General features: G+C 41.7%; 1 protein-coding gene across 10 annotated transcripts in view; it reads right to left on the bottom strand.

The window, feature by feature from the left end:
- JMJD1C (jumonji domain containing 1C) overlaps positions 1-15,392 on the bottom strand; it is a 161,799-nt gene that overhangs the window by 42,695 nt on the left and 103,712 nt on the right. For all 10 annotated transcript variants that reach the window (XM_041404712.1, XM_041404702.1, XM_041404707.1 and 7 more), the window contains one exon: positions 13,885-13,998. In XM_041404712.1, the coding sequence (XP_041260646.1) occupies positions 13,885-13,998 (114 nt within the window). The remainder of the gene's footprint in view (positions 1-13,884; positions 13,999-15,392) is intronic.

The following is a 15,392-nucleotide window of genomic DNA, read 5'->3' as shown; positions in this document are numbered from 1 at the left end:
CCCCAAGTATCAAAAAGATGATGTGCTTTTCTGAGTGCATCTGTTCTTTAACCTTGTGCAAAATGATACAAGCAGGTTGAAACCACAGACCACACCATCAGGTTAAGATATCATACTGGTCTAACCAGGAAGGAGAAATTTTTGTTCAGAGAAGCATTTTTAGAGAGTTTATTCAGACATAATAAAATAATTTAAAATAATTTATCATTCCGAGTCACAGGTGAACAAGTGCTTAGATCACTTCCCATGCTTCAAAATTGCTTTGAGATCAAACAGGAATTTCAAGATAGTACCGACAGAAAAACAAGTCAAAATCCCAATGAGAATTCTTCTACTTGCTCTCCATCCACAAAAAAAATATTGTCCAAGACACTGAGAGCTATCCCCAGCGATGCTGAACCTGCCCATTGCCCAAAGACCATCCAAAGTGTTCCGAAAGGCTCAAGTGACCAGAAGCTCCTTTTGCATTTTGGGCAGCCAGGTATGACTGTGCTTGGAAGGCCTACATATTTCCACAGCTACCTCGTCCACAAGACCTGAACTACTGAAGCAACACATTTCCTCAACATTTTAAAATACTCTTCCAAGTCATCGTTCAGAAACTTGAGAGGCAGAAATGAGTTCAAGAGATGAAGCCCTGGAGCAAAGAGGAACAAAGAAGTGGATTCCAGTAGCTGCTCCAACCAGTCAGAGCCTGTGTGCTGCTTATGGGACAGTGCACACACTCCAGTCAGCTGCCAACTCCCCAGTGCCAGCGAAGAAGAGGAGAACTGACAATACGCATTCCAGGTAAGCTAGTCCTAGAAAAACAGTGGCTTTTGGCATTAAAAAGGCTTAAATCAGAGTCCTGGAGACTACATCTCAACACCCATCACACATTAGGAACCTGCAAACCTTCATTTGGGAAACCTCATTCCTTGGTCATGGCGTCTCTGCATTTGGCTTCATGCATCAAGGACATGTCTCTAATATCAGTAGGAACTCATTTCAGCTAGTGTTTTCCAGAGAAAGACTAAGTAGATTTTGCAGTCCTCTCAAAGGTCAACGCCACATTAGTCCTCACCATCTGTGGCTTAATTAACTATAGCTTCCTCTGGCTGCTTAGAGGTTTTCTGATAATTTAGGACACGAATTAGATGAAACTAGTACATAACCAACTTGACAGTCCTGTTTACAATGTTTACACAGTGTGCATTGCACACTGAAATAAGTATTTTGTCAGGACTTTAATGGTAGAGGGACCATTTAAATCCAAACAGTGCAAAAGAAAACCTCCAAGTGTCCTGTTTTGTTCTTGTTTCATAAGTGAATATTAGCTTCTATAAAATCAGACCCCAACCTTTTCTTTTTCCTTTTGCAGCAAGTCATTTGTACAACTGCACTGAACTTCAGCTGCATAGAGATTAGGTATGAGAACTGCAGTGTGAAAACAAGCCAACACTTCCCTACTGATTGCCACAAGTCTTCAGAGAGCAGAACACTAGCAGCAAAAAGCACTTTTCAAAATCTAAACAGCTGAGAATTTATACTAGTCTCCTAATGCCAATTTCTGATTATTTTCTCCCATAAAAAAAGATGAAACGTTGTACCTGCACCCAGCCTCAAACACATTCATGTCAATTTTTACCTCATTTGAAAGCAGGCCTGTACAACTCTCTCCTTATTTTCATTTCTTGATAACCAGCAAAATCCTTTTCTTTCATCTTTCACTGATTATGTCACCTGACATGAGATTATACCACTGATCTGTAATCTCTTTCACTGACAGTAATTTTTAACAAACCTTCAATCTTAACATTGTCCTGCTTGACATGAGAGTGAGAAAAACCACACAAAATGCAGACAGGCAAAATACCAAATATCATAACAAGAACATCACCCACGAACTGGTAGTATCCATCTGTCCTGCTACCAGACTTTTTTTTTCAGTGGCAAAAGATAAGAATCCAACTAAAACACAGAAAAACTGGCAGCAACTGACACCCCTGAGGGTATTACCAGGCAGGCACTGCGGCTGCCACACAGACCACACCAGAACTTAGGAGGGAAACGACCAAATTTAGACGAGTCTAAATACAGATCTCCTGCAGCTTCCTCCTAGACACACAGCATGCACAAACCACTGGTAAGGAGAATATTCCTGATTTCTCTGTGACAAGTGAAAGGCCACCCCAGCTGCCGGGCAGGAGGTCAGCCCGGCACCGCGGGGCCGTGCTGCACAGCCACACAGGGGGCGGCTCTGGGAACGCATCCACCCGACCCGGGCAAGCTCCCTCCTGCTCCACGCTTCTCACCAGGGGCAACGCCACCCACAAACACCAAGGCTGGAAAGCTAGAAAGGCTAGAAAGTTTTTTGGGGAGATTGTAACTTCCCAGTTTACCTTAAACGGCTTTGTCTGAGCTGAGAGAAGAGGCTTAGGCTTACCAGGCGACGCTAGCGCTTTCTATGTAAACCCAACCCACACTTGACCTATTTTCTGCTGTTCTGAGCGCACAGTCACAATTTACCTCATTCAAACCCGGCAGCTGCTGGGCTACATCTGAACCAGTTAAGTCAAGCTTGAAGGCACAACCCTGACCCCTAAAGCAGAAACAAAGTCGAGGCGAGGTCAGCCCTGCTTACACGTGCGCAGAGGCACGGCCCCATGGGGAAAGCAGGGCTGGGCAGTGACGCTCGCCCTGCACGCAGGGCCAGCACAGACAACGGGGATAACTAATCCCCACCCAGCAAGGGGCTCTGAATGCTCTGTTCCAAGGACAAACGTTTATAGATAGTTCAGACCACAAACATTTAAAGATTAGGGGTTATTTTCAGTGTGTAACAGCAACGACTATGTTTCTGTAAGTAGGAAGTTAAAATGACAAGGGGAAAAAAGATGAGGATACAAATTTAGTGATTTTCCAACTGTCAGTAAAATTAACGTTTCTCAGGAAAAGCTATCAACTATTTTTCTGCTGCTCCCCACTCTTCCCTATGCATAATACTCCTCCCCACACACTCCTACTCCCTTCCTCATTTTACCTCAGGAGTTGAAACTGATTTTAAAATTTCAGTTATCAAGTTTGAGAACCAAGGGAGCAGGGCTACATACACTTCTCCAAGTCCTGATTTCAGGCTTGAAGATGCATCATTGCACTGATTTGTTCAGTTCTGGAAGCATAACTGGTATAGTAACATTAGGAACATAAATACACAGGGAGGGAAAAAAATCTGACTTGTAGTCTAATATTCTCCACTATTTTAACTTACTAACACTACTAACTAACTAAACTAATACTAACTAAAGGGGTATTTGCCTTCCTATAAAACTTTTTAAAATTTCAGTTATCAAGTTTGAGAACCAAGGGAGCAGGGCTACATACACTTCTCCAAGTCCTGATTTCAGGCTTGAAGATGCATCATTGCACTGATTTGTTCAGTTCTGGAAGCATAACTGGTATAGTAACATTAGGAACATAAATACACAGGGAGGGAAAAAAATCTGACTTGTAGTCTAATATTCTCCACTATTTTAACTTACTAACACAAAAATCAACAGAGGTATTTGCCTTCCTATAAAACAATCAATACCTTGGGTGAAATGGGCATAGTGTAAAACTTGTATTATACAAGTCAGTTTATTATTCCTCTATCTGTAGATGACAATCTGGTGTGGGAAGGCAGAGGGGAAATCAGAACAGCATGAACATGGACAGGATGAACATCCAGCAGGAAAGTAAGCAACAACCAATGCATAAGCAAAACTAAACCTGAGCTAGACAAATATTGTCAATAACCAAGCTAAAAGCTGCTCTAGTGGCATCTACAACAGTCTTGCACTTGAAAATAGAGATTTAAAAAAATAGATGACCCTTATGCTCAGAAATTATGTTACTCTCTGAGCAGCTAGGACAATGTGGATCAGAAAAGCTAACTCTTCCCCCGAAGTCAGGTATCTTTTAGCGTCTAAGACTTCCCAAAAAAAGTGGCGCCTCTCCACAAAACAGAGGGGCTTTCAGCTTCCACCTAGAACACTGTGGTGACCATTTGTACTACTTATATTCTCCACATACAGACAAATAAAGGTCAAATGAACTACACTGCTCCATGTCCACCTTCCCTCTCATTTTGCTGACACAGCCACACATTTGCTTTTCTTTCATTTTCCACTGAATCACATTTCCTTCCGCTTCCTCAGGGCAGGCTCCACTTTTTTATCACCACCATCTACCTCAGCAATATGCAACTTGTACTAATTTGGCATTTTGTTTTTTCTAATTGTAAAAGAAACAGGGAGGGAGTACTGGTCCTAAGCCACTCAGTCATGTGGCGATACTGGAACAGCCTTTGAGTCACTAAGCAACTCACTGCCACTATGGGAAAAGAAGCCTCAAAGTGCAGACATTTCCCTGAAGCAAGCAATTAGCAGAGTGAAGTTGATGCTAACAAGGAGACCTGCTAAGTAAGTAGATTGAAGAAACCTCTTTTGTACACTGATATTAAAATTTAAACTGAGAACCAGACACCCTGTGAATTGTGAACAGCTTTCAGAAGGTTCTCAACAAGAACCAAATCACATCAGCTGAAGGACAAGCTGTATAGATGAAGGTGTCTTTAAACAAAAAAAGAAAGTACATTCTGTTGGTCACTAGCTGTCTGGACTATTGGGCAAGCAGAAAGCAAGCCAAGCCAAGAGGGCTGCTCAGACACTGACCACTCTACAACAGACACATCCTCCTTGCACGAGGGACAGCAGAGGTTATCTGTGGCAGCTGGCAGTGGCAGCTGAGGGCTGTGCACCACCACCACAGAAAATGACTGACCAGACAGGTCCTCTCTTCACTCACAGCAGTCACCTCCATCAAATCTTTTAGCAGTTGCATTACACAGCAATTCCATATTCTTTGACAAGACTACTGGCTACTGAGAGCTTACTGAAGCGAAGAGCAAAGGCCTCTCAATTCAGTCTGCAGAAGAAAACTGCAGAAAAGTGTCCAATACGTGCCAGTGTGATGACAGATCCTAGAATCAACACCACCTCCCAGAGATATCCACCAGTGTATCACTCTTGTGAATGACTCCCTGCTCTGGAATTTGAACTACCACCAGCTTAGATCCAGCAGTAATCACACAGCTACCTAGTCTCTTCTGCATATCCTCAATCCTATTTACCAAATAGGAACTCTGGCAACACACAACTTTCCAACCACCCAGCTCCTTTTCTCTGTAACTCCTGAGGATTATGGGCAGAAGACTAATCCCTACAAACAACAAAAATATTTTAACTTTTTTTTTTTTTTTAAAGGCAGAAAGAATACATCAGATATCATCCAAATGTTATTGAAACCCCAGTGTTTTAGTCCACTGAACTACATTAATGTTTTATTTTCAAGCAGCTTTCACAGATTTATCTGAAAATGTGTTTCTTAGAATACAAATACATACATGTTGGCCCACATGCTAGTATTATGAAAGTAGATTAAAATAAAACTAATTTTTCTCCCATTTTAAAATTACCACTGTATTTGCAGAGAACTTTTCAAAGTTAATTTCTAACAGGATTTAAAGCAGCGCTACCTTTTTTTCCTGTAGAGAGCTCCGTTATGACCTGCTGGAGCCTTTTTAGGAATTTTCCCTATAAATAACAGATCTGACCAGCTGGGACATATATCATAGCTGGATTAACACCACAGCTCTCAGCAACTCTGGAGAAAGCAGTGGATATGCCTTTTATAGAACTGATGAATAGCAGTCTTGCAAAGAGGAAAGATTAAATTGCTAATCAGAAAACAGGGATGTTTCAGTTATTGCTGCAATAAATTCCCTGGGGTAAACTTAAGTAAGTTATTCCGAGTTTAAAATTGATACAATGATCTTCTATTTCACCATATTTTTTCATAGACAAATCTCCTAGCATGTAGAACCAAAAAAAATCCTATTGAAGACATAATTCAAAAGTGAACTACATCACATGGGGAAGAAAAAAAGCTCAAGCCTGTCAAGCACCATAATTCAGCCACCAAGTCTTATGCATTCTGAAACCTGCTTTAACCTGATTTTATCTCCCATATACCAAAATGGTGTGACATGGTGATAAGACAATGAAAGGGAAGAAAACATTCAAATGGGGTAAAACCCCTGCCTCTATGCTTGAAATATAATTTCTAAACTGCATGCTTAAAATTCACAGCTAAAATCACAAAAAAATGTAATAATTAGTGAAATGCACAGAAATTACTACAATTCAAACTCACTTGCTCAGCAAAAACATTAAAATACTACCCTCATTAATACTAGCAGATACACTCAAGTAGAGGAGGTACAGGGGAAGAAAGGGAATAGTTAACTTTCATTCCATTCAAAAGACAGGAAATGTTTGCCAGATTAAAGGGGGGGGGGGGGGTTCAGTATTTACAAACAATAGTAGTAAGAAGACTTTATAACTGTAATTACTAGTATACTGTTAAAAATAAATAATGCTCTGTACACCAAGCCCTCCACAAGCCCTTGGTAAAGTTATTCCAACATCTAAGAAAATAGCAATATTCATACTTGGTTTTAATTTTAAAAATTCAAGTTGGTATAAAATTACTTGAGTTTCTCCCCAGATGTCTGGCCTGGAAAAAGAATTAGGTACAGACCTGGAACTGCTATAGCTCTCAGTCTCTACTAACTGTGGCTTGCTGAAGGCTGTGGAGCAGTTCCTGTGAAGCAGTAAGCCCTGACTACAAATTATTACTTCTATTAGTGTAATTTCAAAAAATACATTCTGTAAGAAAAAGGTGTAGAGTGGCAGCCAGAACAAAGGGACATTGTGTCCAAGGGAGGAACGAAAGCAAACAAACCCATGAGCACTTCACCAAATGAGCTATTTGTGTTATCATGTCAAGATAAGGCTTAATTTGGGTAAGAACACATTTTCATGAAACTCAAGTTTCCTCCTACCTGAAATGCAGGAATGCCTACTCTCTTCCTGCTCTGGGTACAAAGTCCCATGCAACACTGAAGAGTTTACTTGCACTAATCCCAATGCACCGAGGATTTCCAATCCCAACAAAGAGCAACTTGGAAAACCAAAAACATAGAGGCAAAGCAGCAACTGGTTATAATGTGAAACAGACTTCCCTGGGAGCTGACTCTGAGTCTGGATTATAGAAGCAGGGCTGGTCAGGACCACCACACAAGAAAAATACTTGAAATTTTCATTTTTAATAGATGAAATGGAAATTTTAAGGACTCAGAACCAAGAATAAGGCTTCCTTCACTTACTCCTGAGTGGTATTTTCCATGGATTTTTACTGGTGAAAAAGTAATCACTGGTGATCAAATACAGGAAATTTTTACTCAGAAACACTGGATGGATTTTTAAACTCAGTAATCCCAAGCATGGCTTTTCAGAAGTACCAAAACACTTCAGTAAAAGGACTTAATATTCACCTTCAAAGAAGAAGCATGTTTTGTTCTATCTCTTCCATTCTGAAATCCAGTCTTTTAATTACTTACTTAAATACTACCTCCTAGAGTAGGATTAATGAAATCAAATCATTGAACTGGTTTTTTCAGAAATTATAGGAAGAATATGACCGAGGAAGGAAAACTGTTTTCCTATGGATCTGAGTGTCACCTGCATTGGGATAACCTCAGTTTATCCCAAGGACCTCCCAGCTCTTTCCCCATTCCTCCTTGTGTACCTTCCCACAGCTTCAGCAGTTCCACCTGAACTGGTGGAGCCACACTATTTGTGGCAGCTGCGTCACCTCCTGTGAGTGATGGCCTCCCCTCCACACTGCTCACTTCCCTAGGGCTTGGCAGATCTGAAGAACTCCACTCCTGTGCCAAACCTTGCTGAGAGACAAAAAAAGTGACTGAAGCTCTTACTTCTTACCAGATCAAGGCAAAACAGAAAGGTGCCATTTTATTCCACCTCTTTTGAGAAAACAGAGGAAGTTCTCAAACAAGAAGCTCTTCTTCAAAGAGGACCACAAATACAGGCTTAGGGCAGATGATGTACTTGTCCCTCTGACTCTACAAATCACGGGTGCCAATCCCTCCTCCCTCATTCCTCTCCTTGTGCGAGCACTGGGATGAAACTCTCCTGTCCTGCACGTGTTGCTGGGAGTGAGGACTGGGTGAGTCATCTGACCCACTTCTAGCTGGACCAGCTTTGTGCTTCCCCACATGTTGGAGCCGAACACCGCAACGTCCGTGTGTCGGTAACGAGCTGTTTAGACCATCGCTCTTTACAAGGCTGCCAGGGAAGCCAGCTGGACTCCTTATGGGTGGTCCAGAGACATGGGAAAGAATCGAGACAGTTCTTCAGCACAACACTGAGAGGAGTTAAAGATGCACAAAGCTGCGTGTGCCTGGGCTGTCTGTGGAGGAACCGAAAGCAGGAGGGGAGCGCATAGGCTCTGTGCCCAGCACCCGGAGCTCCCGAGCTGCTTCTGGCAACCTCAGAGGGTGGGACCAACCCCAAAAGCTCCTGCCTGCCCATCAGTGGAGGTAAAAGTTTATGGGAAAAGCAATTTTCAGCTGCAGTAGTTATTTTTAAGCCTGAAGCCTAAAGTAAGAGAAGTCTGAAAGATGAGTGCACATATAATTACGGGGTGCTTAAAATACAGACTGAAAAATACTATTTTATCCCTGTTTCAAGATGTTTAAAGAATTTTTTATGTGCACATGTCATTACTATACAAGCCCAGCTTACTTGCTCCTACAAACAAGTCACAGAACCCAAAGGCATCCAGGTCTCAAATATCCCACGTCTGCCCACAATGAACAGAATAGCAGAGCAGTGGTGTTGCCCATGGCCCTTCACTCAAGTCTTTCTTAATGGCACATATGACTTGAATTTGTAATAAATCAAGATAAGTGTATATTAGGTCCTGTATCTGATGTACCTACTTCATGATTAGTGAGAAAGTTGATTATTTCAACAATCTTTAAGGCGTGTTAGACATTTGACCTGCCAGCATTCAGACGTGCCACACACATTTAGAAAATGAGCAAAGTACAGGTGCCTATCACTGTTCATGCAACACCTCCCACGGGGGATTTCTCATTGCCCTATCTTTACATCTGCAACCTTCAGCACAGAGGTAGACAGGCAGACTGTACCATTTTGAAACACTCAAGCAAGCATGTTTGTCTTCCAGAAAAAAAAAAAAGTTCTGAAGGAGAGTGTGAGGGCTGAAGAGAGATCTCACCATAAATATTCATTCTCAGCAAGATTTTTTTTCTATAAATCAAATAAGCAAGAGGACTTTTTAAAGACTCTGCACCCTTCCACTTTCCTCCCTAAGTGGTAAAATACCCTTTGCAGGACATTTAATGATTGTGAAGGAACTTCATTTGAATTCTGCCCTGCCTCCACTGCGCACATTTGCTCCAGTGCTGTGTGCTCAGAAATCCTTTGGAAATACATTATCGCACACAGTATGTACATATTTGGAAGTATATAATCAATCACGCACCCTTGCTCTGCCCGATCCAGACACAGCTGAAATGCACTCACTGCTTCAGGCAAAACAGAGTCTTTCCAGATCTTTCCACAAGCCTATTTTACTATGAAAAAACCACGATATAAAACACTTTTTGTTATTCTTCGTTTGCTTGTCCAAAGTATAATGCAGTTGACTCCAGCTGCTTCAGCCAGCAACAGCAGAATCACACACTTCAGTCCAACAGTGTCCGTGACGGGCACTGCCAAACACCACCCAGACAAAAACACCACTCTGATGAGGTCACACATACCATATGCTGGGCTTTAATGCTTCACATCCCCATCTACAGCCCTTCAAGTAAACGACAGTGCTTAAACAAATTAAGGCATGATTAGCTTTGCTGCTGCCTAACTTAATATGTGTATCACAAAACAGACACACATAGATGTTACAGAACAGTACAAATAACTTATTAAAGAAAACCACTTCAGTTCAAAGTATCTGATTTAGGTCAACTTGTATATGTACACTTAACTGTAATTTTTCCTAAAACAGCTTTTTGGAAGAGGTGTTCATTTTCAGACTATACCAAGAGCCAATATTAAACCCACTACACTAATGAATTTTTAAACACAGAACATACATGATATATTATAAATGCAAAGTGGAATTCACATTAAAGACCTAACCTACATGTCCATTTCAAGACTAAACTTCCTACAGATACTAATCTGATACAAAAAATGCATGTTGTAAACTTCATGTCTGTTTCCTGCAAAGGACAGAATTTTCATTCCACTGCTAAGCAAACTACCACAGCAAACCTTCACATCTGCTTTATCCTCAAGATCCCCCTCATCACCACCATAAAAAGAACTACATGACTAAATGGTCTGACCATCCCAGATTAATGAATGAGTCACTCAGTCACACACAAGTTTCACATAGAGAATAATACAGTTTACATCCTCCATGAAACAACAGAGATAAAAGCCACCGGAAACAAGTCGTAGGTTGGTGTTTAAGACACCACACATACAGAATCCAAACAATTTCTAAAGAGAAAGGCAGGATTCTAAGCAGTACACACAAAAGGCAAAAGAAGAACCACATGCACATTTAGCAGTAAAGAACAAATTCACTGGCAAGTGTTACAGTTGGTATAGCAAACCTTGTGAAGACATGGAAGTGGGCTCACACAATGCAGCAGCATACCCTACTTTTACTAACGATATTCATCTAGCCCTCAGCAAGGTCACTGAATCTCTTAACAATTGAAACATGTTTATTTATGCAAAGAGCAGACATGGCATGGGAATGCATGGGTCACAATTCCCCAGAAGTCCAGCCAAAGTCTCTTTAATCTTGTTCTGGAAGAACCACTTCTGGTAACGACAGTAATTTAGTTCTTTGCCTACTCAAACTTTGTTTTTCCTGCCAAGTCTGAAAGGATGCCAAGTGTGCTGTTTTCTCTGCTTTGAGCAGTTGTCACCTATACACTGGACAGCAGCACCTTGTTCATGAAGCCTTTTGGCCCAATAGTTATGTGAAACACCACTGTTTCTTGATGAGAACTGATGTGAGCAGAATTCATACCAAATACTCGTCTGCTGCCCATTACCAGCATTAGGAGTCTATGCAATGATGGGAAAAATTAGTCAGTAGTTAAGAATTGTATCTGAAGTGAAATGGAGTCTTCCCACACAAATTCAAACTTTGTTTCTTTTGGCAGGAAGATACTGGAATTTTAGGCACTAACAGCAAAATGCAATAAAAAAAGTGTTTAGGTCAACATGGTCTCTAAGGACTTCATATTGAAAATGTGCAGCCATGAGAGCTTAAACAAAAAACTAAACACGTTTCAGAAGACTCAAAGTTAACTCATCCCTGCAAAGAATTATTCCTCAGTTCTGTCTTCTGCTCACAAGCAGATCAATGCTTTTCCAGACTAAACAAGGGAGCAAAACCACCATTTTTTTGCAAAGGAGATAGTAACAGGAAGTTTGCCAAAGATTTCTCTATGACCTGGTATTATGGCAAAGAAAAGGGAGGTCTTTCAAAAAAACATACAAGTACAAACTACCTTACATTAAGTGACTAATGGCTAGGAATGTGATTTCTAGCATTAACAGAAAACAGCAAGCAAAAAGAATAGAAACAATCCTCTCACTTCAGCTATCTTTGTGCAGAAAATAATTCTCAGTAATAAAGCTAATATTTCTGTCTAACATACTGTTAGTACATATAGTTTCTATTCTCTTGAAGACATGATCATTCAGTAAAGTTCTTATCTGTACAATTAACTTGTAAAAGTTGGCACTGAGATATTGCCAGCCCTGTGAAGAGATATTCCTATGAAAAACATTTCTCAAGCTTTTTATAACCATTCAAATAAAGAAATCTTTGCACTATTCATCAGTGAGCACAATGCTGTTTTATGCTGCTACACTCAATCTCCAAGCAATATCCAGTTAAAACGCAAATTCTGGGTGCCTTAGAACTTAGAGGCATCTCTGTCAGGAAAGGTCTCGTAATGTTAAAATAAACAATTTAAGTATCTTGTCACCAAACTACTCATGATGGATACAGATCAACAGCCCTCATATCTCAGGTTTCAATAGGTAACTATTTGCTCCATGAGAGGAGGAAACAGCCTGATGTAACACAGAACTGCCCTCTGTGTGTCAAAAATAGAGGCCAACAGTTAGGGAGAACAAGCCTATCTCTGGAACTATTTTCAAGAAGCTACTGCTTTGTAGCGATTTTTGGTGAATATGTCTTTGAGAAGTGAAGTCGCCAACACTGCTAATTTCGTATTACTGATCAAGACAGTATGACATATTTTGTCTGTTCAAATGACATATTTTATAAAATGACACCTTCAATCTGAATGCACCTTCCCAAATTAAGGTACTTCCAAGTCTAATGCCTTATCTGTTAATATTCTTTGGAGGGCCTAAAATGCATAGAACATCGCTGTGTCACTGCCTGGCAATGGCATTGTTCAACAAAAGGCAGTCCTCCTATGTTCCGTTTGCTTTGTTCAGATCAGAAATGATCCAGTGCCAAAAGGAGATTGATTACTGTTACTGGAATGAGCATTACCAGACACATGATCTTGACAGATTTCAGGCAAAGGACAGACAGTAGCGCCAGTATTTGCTTTGTAAAATGAATCGGGAAGATTGCGGCTGGACTCCGAGGGTGAATTTACACTTCATGGCTCAGCTGATTTAAGAGGTCGCTGCTGCCAAAGGAGGATATCCCACTCTGTGTTGCGTCATCCTGACCCCCTCCGTGGAGGAAGCTGCAGCACTGGATGCACCCTGGGCTAATCCAGCTCAGCTCATCAACATCACAGGCTTTTCCCCCGCGCCGTGTCCCCCCCTCCCGTGCTCCAAAATCAAGGCTGTGCTGATTTAGAAGACTGAAGGCTCTAGTGCAGGGTCTGAGAGTGGGAGCTGCTGTCTGCAGCAGAGCCAAACTGTTCTAGCAGCTCGAGTCATAACATGTAACCTCACCCTGATGAGAAGTGTTCAACTCGTTTGGCTTCCCTACCACAGACACACAAAAGCACCAGCCCTTCCATGAACTGAACCTCCCTCTCCCTTTCCCCAGGATTCTCTCTCAGCCACTCTCTTTTTCTAGCTCTGTATTTGGCATTGAGGGAAAAAAACATCTTGGTGAAGCAGGAGGGAAGAAGGGGTGTCAGGACAAAATTACATAGCATTTATTCAGGGCCATCTGTTATTCCAAGCCTCTAAGTACTATTTCTGTATCACCACAGTGTACCATCCAAGCCATAAGGAAGAATTTATGGCTATTGTAATTGCAATCAGTTCAGCACAAATTGAAGTATTTTTCTATTTATCATAGAGAGATTTTTAGACCTTCTTCTGAAGCAGCAAGGGGGGAATCACTAATTCTCTTGTTCTTTAAATACACACACATTAATATATTAATGTGTTTCTAATTAATGGAGAGGCATTAAAATCAAGGATATGGGAAATTTTAGCAGGCAACAGTAAGAAGAGTGTTTCTTTTTTAAGATATTAACATTTTCTGTTATTCATTTCCCAAGGGAACCAAAAATCAGTAAGTGGAATATCACTGTCATCACGCAAAGACCTGGAAATGAAAGCTTCAGAAGGAGGGATTACTATCTTCTATCTGCTCTACAATTAATGGTACTGGTTAACCTTTAAAGGGGTCAGGTATTTTATCTGAAGGTGCTACCGTAATATTCATGGCACAGTACACCTCGACATGATCAGATTAACTAGAATAATAGAGTACCCAATATAATCTTCCACAGAACAAGGGGCAATCTCTGCTATTAACCAATAGGAAATTGTTCCTGTAACACAGAACTTTAACATAAAATGCACTCCAACAATAGTAAAATCACGGCTTTTAAATAAATTAAATGGATCGTATTTATACACTGATCAAATTTCCTACCTGATAGGGCTGAAAGGCACTATCTTCAGTTATGAAATCCAGCTGTTTGTCCACAAGGAATTCTACTGCAGTAATTGAATTGTATACACTTTTTCCAACCAAGGGCTTGAATGTCTGTCAAGGAAAAAAGAGAAATTTAGGCAACTGAAAAAACCCCTCAGCAAATCAAACCCCCAAAACTGTATAAATACTGACATGTTCTTTCATTAAAACAAGCTAAAACAGAATAACAGTCACTAATTATACAAGAAAGGAAAAAACCGACAGAACACAAAATCCTTTGTGCAGTTGGTGGAAAACCAGCTAGAAAAGAGAACTACATTCTTCCTACATACATTCTTCCTCTCCTTGACTATGCTTGAGCAAGATTGTTTACCACAGAAGCTCCAAGTGCAGGAGCACCATTCCATCCTAAACACACAGCTCAGCCCGCAGAGCCTCTCTCCCTGCCTGCAGGACCAGCTAGCACAGCAGTGATTATACTAAGGACAGCTCAAGTGGAAGCAGACTGCAGAGAAATCCCTCCCCCCTCTTCCTGTTCTGAAATCGTTCACCTTGCCTCAAGTCAACCATCTCATTTCCCTGCCCATCTCTGAACTGCTCTGCCTCTGCTCCTGCCGCCCCCGCAGCCGCTCCTCCCTGCAGCAAGCGGCTGCTCCAGCGCAGCGCCTCCGAGCCCACAGCGCCGGCACGGGCGTTCGCACAGGGCAGGAGCCTTCCTCATTCACCCCGCGGGCTGCCAAAGCAACAAGGTGCTGCGACCCTCGCTGCTGGAGGAAGCAAGAATCTCCCAGCTCTGCTGCAAAAGCCAGGCACAGAGAAAAGGGAGCAGGTCGACACCCTGGTACGGTGTTTGCCCAAAGCCACTGCCCTGATCCAGGCACAGCAGGATGCAGCAGGCGAGCAGGGAGGGCGCCATGCCTCCAGTGATCTCCCCTGAGAGGGGACAAGCAGGCAAAGCCTTCCCTGCTGGCTGGGTTTCCTGGAACAGAAGCACAAGGAGAGAGAGCCCAGGGATGTACCTACTGGGGATGAGTCAGGTGAAAAGGAAATCCCAGCGGATGAAGGGGAGAGAAATGCTGCTCTGAGGACAGACAGGAACAGCAAGAGGAAGACATCTGTGAACAAAAGAAATGACTGGCAGAAAGAACATGCAGGATGCTAGGGGAAAAAACATGGAGGGACAGAAAAAAATAAGAGGAAAGTTATTTTATAGGACAAAAAAATAATAACGAGGGAAAACAGGAAAAGAAAAAAGCCCTTTGAGACAGATTCTAAATTTAAAATGCAGGAGAAAAAGACGAAGAGGAGAAAACAAGGGCAGGTCAAACCACACGGAGCACTGTGCAAATGTTGCCAACATCTGTAAAATGCTGCTATCACAGCTCACATGCAGCATCCCGCAGCAACAGACCCCAAGTACTTACAAGGGAAGGCAGGATCACCACGACCTATTTACAGATGGGGAAACTGAGGCACGAAGCAATCCCATAACTTGACAAAAGCCA

This window comes from Onychostruthus taczanowskii, unplaced genomic scaffold (genome assembly GCF_017590055.1).
Source record: "Onychostruthus taczanowskii isolate IOZ18803 unplaced genomic scaffold, ASM1759005v1 scaffold22, whole genome shotgun sequence".
Classification (NCBI taxonomy): domain Eukaryota; kingdom Metazoa; phylum Chordata; class Aves; order Passeriformes; family Passeridae; genus Onychostruthus; species Onychostruthus taczanowskii.
The sequence above is the reverse complement of the archived record's forward strand: the minus strand, read 5'-3'. Positions and strand labels throughout refer to the sequence as shown.